The sequence below is a fragment of the Camelus dromedarius genome, chromosome X, assembly GCF_036321535.1.
Source record: "Camelus dromedarius isolate mCamDro1 chromosome X, mCamDro1.pat, whole genome shotgun sequence".
In the NCBI taxonomy this organism is placed as follows: Eukaryota; Metazoa; Chordata; class Mammalia; order Artiodactyla; family Camelidae; genus Camelus; species Camelus dromedarius.
The window spans coordinates 91,601,937-91,610,053 of record NC_087472.1 but is presented as its reverse complement, the minus strand read 5'-3'; the positions used below and the strand labels follow the sequence as shown (position 1 = coordinate 91,610,053).

General features: G+C 45.4%; 1 protein-coding gene across 1 annotated transcript; it reads left to right on the top strand.

Annotated features, from left to right (window-relative positions):
- Nucleotides 1-881: 881 nt before the first annotated feature.
- On the top strand, nt 882-3,947 carry MAGEB1 (MAGE family member B1). Its single transcript, XM_010980329.3, has 2 exons — nt 882-932; nt 2,840-3,947. The coding sequence occupies exon 2, from the start codon at nt 2,898-2,900 to the stop codon at nt 3,945-3,947; it is 1,050 nt and encodes a 349-aa protein (XP_010978631.1). The 5' UTR covers nt 882-932; nt 2,840-2,897.
- The last annotated feature ends 4,170 nt before the right edge of the window (nt 3,948-8,117 follow it).

Sequence of the window (8,117 nt, the reverse complement as noted above, 5' to 3'; positions counted from 1 at the left end):
CCTGAAGGAGTATGATCTTATGAGGAGCACCCTGACTTCCAACTTGGAAATTTCAGGGGCGTAGGGCCTTGCTGTAAGAGGAGGAGCTTCAGGAAAGCAGAAGGTGGAGTTACAGGATTGGTTATCTGTCAAGAAGAGGACCTGAATGTGGACTAAGTATAGCATGCATGGCATAAAAGGAGGCCCTGAAAAATCTCCGATGCTGTCGTCCCCAGGAAGCCCTGGGCAGAGATAGCAGGTTGATTTCACTCTGGAAAGTCTCAGCGAGGTGAAGGCCCGTGTCTAATGGGCACAGCCTCACTTTTGCAGAGGGAGGGACCTGGGCTCTCACAAGAATTCGTGTAAAGATCCTGAGTGTTTTGATGGGACCCCCTCCCCAAAAGAAGAGGGGGCCAGAGTTCTGTACTTTTCTTAGCCCTGGCTGACCCAGAAGAGCTACCACAGAGTCGTCCCCTCAGTCTACCTGTGTGGTCTCAGGGAGGAAAGCGTCTCATCTAACAGGATCAGATAGACCCCAGTTCTGAAGAGGGAGGAGTCTTGGCCTTAACCAGAGTCAAGGTGGGGACCTCAGTGCTAGTGAGAGGAGCTCTCCCCCAAAGACGGAGGCTCACAGGGTCGCACCCCTCTTGTCAGGCCGAGGGGGTCAAGCAGCAGGCCCTGACTTCCCCACTAGGAACTCCGGAGGTGAGGCCTTTGTACGCGGGCTGGAGGACACGGAGGACCCTGGGGCAGGACCCTGAGGGAGGAGCCTGAGGGACCGCCCACTGGTCCCGCGGCGCCCCGCCCCTGCCGTGAGCCCTGGGAGACCCCGCAAAAGACGCTTGGCCGGATGCGGCTGCACTCCGACTTCCGCTTCTGAGGCGAGGCGCCGAACCGGCAGACGCAGCGTTGTTCGGCCCAGGGCGGTTTCCAAGGACTCCTTCGGAGCCAAGGTGAGGGCCTGAATGTGGCCTAAAGGGACTTTCCTTCCCTCCCCCCACCCTCCGGTAACAGAGGTGACCCACCCACATTGCGCCCCTGTGAGAGGCAGTGTGAGGCCCAGGCCTGAGCTGTAAGGCGGAGAAGTCCTGTCGTAGTTGCCGTCTGAAGGCCTCAGGGAGGGGAGGGCCTTTGTCTAAAGGGGTCAGCCTCTTTAGGCAGAGGAAGTAGTCTTGTCCGTAACAGGTGAAAAGCTAACGAGGTGACGTCCAAAAGAGATGACTGCACAGAGCACCCCCCCCCCTTTCCTGCCATCAGTCCTGTAATGCCCTAGAGTAATTCAGAACAAGAGAACCCCATGTGTTTGCTTGGAGTGGGAGGTGGGGGGGGGGTGGACAATCAGAGAAAGGCTTTTATCTAAAGGGGGCATGGACCTAGCGGGTGTTACACTAAGTGAAATAATTTAGAGAAAAACATATACTCTATGATTCCACTTATATGTGGAATCTGAAAAACAAAACAAACGAACAACTGAAACAGTTATAGATACAGAGAACAAAGAGGCGGTTACTAGAGACAAGGAAGGTGGGCAGAGGAGAGAAGTGAGGAGGATCAAGAGGTACAAACTACTATCTGCAAAATAAATGAGTAGTGGATATTAAATGGAAATAGATGGATGGATGGATAGATAGATAGATAAGTCAACTGTATTAGGTAGAGGGAGGAGTCTTGGCCCTAAAAGGGGTAAGCGCAGGACCATCAGTGCTAATAAGCAGACCTCTCCTCAAAACAGGGAGCTGCACAGAGCAGCAGCCCTCCTCTTACATCTGGGAGTCCCCAGGGAAGTTAGCCAGATGTGGAGCCCCTGACTTCTAACTACTCAAGGAGGTGAGAGCTTTGGTCTGAGGCTTGTAGACTCAGGTCAGTAGAAGGAGGAATCCCAAATCCTAACCAGACTGGAGGTCAAAGGCCTGTATGAGGACTGAGGGAGCCACTGACTGCAGAACAGTGGGATCAGAGAGTGCTAGCAGGCATAGCCACACATCCTAAGGCTTCAGCCTGCTTGCTGCAGCTCTCAGCCTCTGGAGACATGGGCAGTGTGGCCATGTAAGGCCACCCTCACTTCCACCACCGGGTCTCAGGGAGTTGTGGGCCATACTGTGAGGGAAAGTCCTCAAGTCAAGAGAGAAAGGAGCCCCCAAATCCTCCCAGGAATCAAAGTGAGGACTGTGAATGACACTTGAAGATATCACCCCCTTCTCCCACCAAATAGAAGGAACAATACAGAGTCTTACCCAGTCCTACATTCAGCCCTTGAAGGCCTGGAGGATGGTTGTCAGGCTGAGGCCCCTCATCTCTTTTTATCATTTCTAAGGGAGATGAGATCTTCATCTGAAGGTGCAGTGCCAGTCAGCAGAAAGGGGGGGGGGGGGTCCCGGACTCTAGGTGTAGACTAGATGAGGACTGAATGATTGAGGACCAATGAGTCCAGGACAGAGGGTCCCACACATCTGTCAGCACTGTCAACCCTGACAGTGCCCATGATTCAGTTCCTTCTCAAGGGCCCCAGTGAGCTTTGAGGTATCAACTTAAGAGCAGCACAGGAAAGAGGTCCCGGCCCTACCAACAGTTGATGTCGTAATCCTGTTTGTGAACCAAGGGCACCCTTGAGCCCCCCCCCCCCACTGTCAGGCCCTGTGGTCACCCCAGTCAGCCACAAGCAGAACAGGCAGGCTGTAGCCTAAGGCTCACTGTCACTAACTTCTTACACTGGATTCCCAGGGAATGGGCGACCAAGAGCAAGAGTCCAGTGGCATTTTAGAGTAGTACACTAAAGAAAACCTGCAGAAGTGGCTTCTTAAAAGCCAGATGGTATCTCGCTGCTGAAGGTGCTCACACGCTCTCATCTTCCCTCCTCCAGGGTCCAGCATCTCCTACTGTCCTGCCCACACTCCTGCCTACTGTCCCTGACCATAGTCATGCCTCGGGGTCAGAAGAGTAAGCTCCGTGCGCGTGAGAAACGCCGCCAGGCCCGGAGTGAGACCCAGGGTCTTGTGGGTGCTCAGACCACTGCAGAAAAGATAGAAGAGGCCCCAGCCTCCCCGACTCCTGTTTCTGGGGGTACTCCCCCGGGCTCTCCTACTGCTGGCACTCGCCAGAAGCCTCAGGGAGCCCTTGCCACTAGCTCTCCTGATGCAGGGGCTTCACGCCCAAGATCTGCCGTAGGTGCCAAGGGCCAAGTTAAGAAAAGTAAAAATTCCTCTCAGGCCTCAACCTCCAATGAGAGCTCTCGCGAAGATCCTCTAACTGGGAAGGTAGGAATGTTGATGCAATTCCTGCTAGAGAAGTATAACATGAAAGAGCCCATTATGAAGGCAGACATGCTGAAGCTTGTCAACAAAAAGTATAAGGGGCGCTTCCCTGAGATCCTTAGGAGAGCCGCTGAGCGCCTGGAGCTGGTCTTTGGCCTTGACTTGAAGGAAGTCAAGCCCAGTGGTCACTCCTATACCCTTGTCAGCAAGCTAGATCTCACCGATGATGGAAGTCTCAGCGGCGGCTGTGGACTTCCTAAAAACGGGCTTCTGATGCCTCTCCTGGGTATGATCTTCTTGAATGGCAACCGTGCCTCTGAGGAGGAGACCTGGGAATTCCTGAATATTTTGGGCATCTATGATGGGAAGCAGCATTTAATCTTTGGGGAGCCCAGGAAGCTTATCACAGAAGATTTGGTGAGGGAAAAGTACCTAGTGTATCGTCAGATGCGCAACAGTAATCCTCCTCGCTATGAGTTCCTGTGGGGCCCAAAAGCCCGCGCTGAAACCAGCAAGATGAAAGTCCTGGAGTTTTTGGCCAAGGTCAATGATACGGTCCCCACTGCCTTCCCAACCCATTATGAAGAAGCTTTGAAAGATGAGGAAGAGAGAGCCCAAGCCAGAGCCGCTGCCAGGGCTCGTGCTGCTGCCAAAGCCGCTGCACGTTCCAAGGTCAAGTCACGTCCAGCCGTTCCTCCCGCCCCTAGTGAGGTCTGAGCAGATTTTTCACTTCATTTTTGACAAATGCTGCCAAGCTCTTAAGTAGTGAGAGGCTAAGTTGGGGCTGCAAAGATCATAATATAAATCTTTTTGCGTTCCTGTTATACCTGGTATCTTTCAAATGTTTCTTTGAATAGAATGTTTATTTAGGTTCAGGGTCCAAGTTTATAAATGACATGGATCATACATTTGTTGTCGTTTATCAGGTTTAAGAGTTTTGGTATTGTGTAGTACAGTCCTTGCATCTTTTTGGGTTTCAGAACAAGATTGATACGGCTTTGGGGTGGGAATTTTCTTGGAAATGTGAAAGAAGGCTGCAAAATATAGCTATGGTTTTAAAATAGATGAAAACAAAGTACAATATAGTCAAATTGTGGTTTGTCTTATTCATCTTTGCATTTCTCTTTGGAAAACTCAAAGATACACACCTGGATGTCCTTAACTTACTCAAGAATGCAGATAAAATTAAATAGTAATAAATTGCATTCCTTGCTCCGTGCCTCATTTATTCCCATCATTAATTGAGCATTTGCTCTTTGGAAGGTTCTGTGCCAGTGGTGGTGAAGCAAAGATAAAGACCCTGCACCTGCTTGTAGATGTTTAGAGTATAAAAGCAGTTATTATAGAAGGAAAGTGGTGTGATGAACTCTCACATATAAAGGAGAAATGAAAAAAAGCAGTGAGGGTGGTTGTGGGGAGGTGATGAGAGCAGTGAAGTGTAAATTCTCTTAGCCAGGATGCTTTGGGGTTTAGGATTTTTGCAAATCCCTCCTTGGGAGGTAATTTTAAGTTCACTGTGTAGTGGGCTAGATGGGGCTGTGATCATGGCGAGGGTGGGCCTCAGAGTTGAGAGACTAAGCCTGAAATGAGACACTGCCCTTAACAGTTACTTTGGGATCGTGGGTTAACCAGAGAGATTCTCTACCTGGGGAAAGAATAGAAAGTGTCCAGTGCTCTTGCCCAGTACTGGTGAACAAAGTGCCCAAACTAGGTGTTTTATGCATACTGTCTCCAGGGAGATAGTTCTCCCTTGCAGTGTGATGCCAAGAAGCCGCTGTGTGAATATTCTTTGCCCTGAGCTGGGGGAGCCCGAGCCCACTCCATTAATTAGGTTATCTTAAGTGGAATTTGACAAAACTAAGTGGGGCTAGATTGTGACGGTGGTGAAATGAATGAAAATCAGTGTTTTTGTTGGGAGGGCATTTGGAAGGGAGGGGAATTATTGGTCCTTGACACAAATTCTACAAGGTTTGGGTTGCATCCCGGTGAAATCCCTGCCTCCAAATTAAATAACATATTCTCTAACAGGGAAAATTTACTTAGGTTTACTTACTAAGTGGCAGTTTGCACAAGAACAAAGTGGTGAATTTCCAGGTAAATTTGACCTCAGAAGCTCTTCTAAGAAACTAAGAGGGTTGTTGTCGTAACCAGTTGCTATAGTTGCTCTTTATTCAGCACATACTGTGTAACAGTTTATGGGCGAGACTGCAAATGCTCATCCACATCCTGTCTTTCTCTCTTCCCGGGCTCCTGGGGAGACTCCATTCCTAGTCCACTTACAGTTAGGAGGGGTCATGTGACTCACCCCTGCCACTGATATATCAGTAGAACTATGTTTGTCACCTCTAAAACAAGGTACATGAGAGCCAGTATGCCACCTCCGTGCTTTCTCTTCTTTCAGTGGCAAACATGAAGGGTCCATGTTAAGGTGTGGAGTCACTTGATGCAGACAGCCCGAATCTCTGAGTCACTTGATAGCAGTGAGCCTCTGCCATCCCCCATCGGACTTTATGTACACAAGAAGTAAACTTCTTTCATGTTGAGCCATTCACATTTCAGGTATTCTCGGTTGCATCAGTTAGCAGTTACCTTATCTGAGTAATATGCAACTACTGTTTCTATCGTTAGACTCATTTAAATATTTTAATCACAAAGCTAATAGTGGTGTATATATTCTTGTTGTAAAAAGTTCTAACACAGATAAATCACAATCCCCCCCTCCCCGCCTCCATATAATATTCCTCCAAAATGCAGCTCTCTTTTCAACAATAACCACAATGAACAACCTGGTGTGTGTCATTTTAAAGCTGATTCGAGGCTTTTTCATACATAGATGTGCTGCAAAATATATTATTTTTAAAACACACTGGCAACAATGTACACATTGTTTCATGACTTGCTCCTGTTACTTAATGAATGTGAATGCAGGAGCTTTCTGTGACAGCACTTATAAGACCCACCTGACTTTTTGAAAATGCCATCACCATTAGAAAAAGTCCCAGGCAGCCCTCTGGTCCTAGCCAACCTATAGCATGAAGCAGAACCTCCTCAGCCAACCTGTAGAACTGTGAGAACAAATGGTGGTTGTGTTAAGATGCTGAGTTTTGCGGGTCTTCAGTAGGCAGCAGAAGTGTACTAGTAAGTACATTAAGGGTTGCAAGCAATTCATATTTTAATTTTTTATGTTCTTTGTTTTCCACAGGGAGCACATGTCAGTCGTAAAAATATTTTTAACGGTTAAAAATAAACCTTAAAAGGCATGGGAAATTCCAATTACAGATGTTAGGGAAGCCTTTGAAATGGGAAAAATAAGCAAGTAATTTACAAAAGGAGTGAAATGATGTATTATTATTTCACCTACAAAAATGAGGAAAAAAATTACCTATAGACTATTCTCTCTCAAGACAGCAGATTAACTGAGAGAAAATTTATATCAGAGGATAAGTTCCTGATAGTTCATAGCTTTCAACATAGTTCTGGGGCATGTTTATCACCCACCATTTAGAAGGGCATATGCAGTACGTAGGAGCATGAGATTCTGGAACCAGATACCTGGTCTTTGAATCCCAGATCTACCATTTACTAATTGTGTGATTGTAGGTAAATAACCTCCTTGTGCCTTTTTTCTTATCTGTAAAATAGGGATGATAATAAATTTAGCTATAAGATTATTTTGAGAATTAAATGTAAGGCATTCAGAGCAGTGCCTATGAATTCATAAGCATCATGTATTTGTTAATTAATATTTTATTATCAAAGCATCTTGCTGAATTTTTATTTTGCATGTTGAAGAATTAACTGACATTTAATACAGCAAGAATATGGGCCCTATAGATAACCTTAACACTTAAAAACTAAAATGTAGAAATGACAACCTTCTGAGAGGGAATCTGTCACATATATAGTCCCTAAGACACTATAGGAGGATTTCCACTAATATTCATTAAGTCAATACAAAGTATTAATGTTTAAATAGTAGCCAAGGTTATCAGAAAAATTTCTTAGCCTTCATTCCCTATTTGTGTAGGATACATGAGGTGATTCAACAGAGAGAGTTTATTTTTTTGTCATTAGTGAATAGCTAAGTGGTGAAGACCTAAGGAACTCAGCTTTGACCACATCTTGGACTAAGTAAGATTTAAGGATTGTTTAACATCCAAGGATCCCTCTTAATGTAATTTTTATAAATCTGAGAAGAAAAGATATTCTCATGATCACTTTTGAAGAGTCATATACGGAAGAAGGACTGGAATACATTGGAAATGCTGCATAATCAAAACACTGTTTTCATATATATTTTGTAGATTGTAAGTGATTTTTAACTTAATTTTTCTAAGCTGGAACATTTTATGCCATAATTATTCGCTTCATAAGAAATTTCATTTTTATTCATACAAATAGTTAGAATTTATGATTAGGTATGTGCATTTGGGCCAGTTGGACTTCCTTTATTTTATTATTATTTTTTAACATTTTTTTTATTGAGTTATGGTTTACAGTTTACAATGTTGTGTCAAATTCCAGTGTAGAGCACAATTTTTCAGTTATACATGAACATACATATATTCACTGTCATATTTTTTTCACTGTGAGCTACCACAAGATCTTGTATCTGTTACCCTGTGCTATACAGTATAATCTTGTTTATCTTTTCTGCATATGCCTGTAAGTATCTACAAATTTTGAACTCCCAGTCTGTTCCTTCCCACCCCCTGCCCCCTTGGCAACCACAAGTTTGTATTCTATGTCTATGTGGACTTCCTTTATTTTACATCAGTGTACTCTTGGAACTTAGCATTCTGCTTTTGCAAATATAATGCGTATATATCTGGCACAGCTTCATGGTTGACTCTATGGTTGTGCCTTGTGTAAGATGACATTTATTTA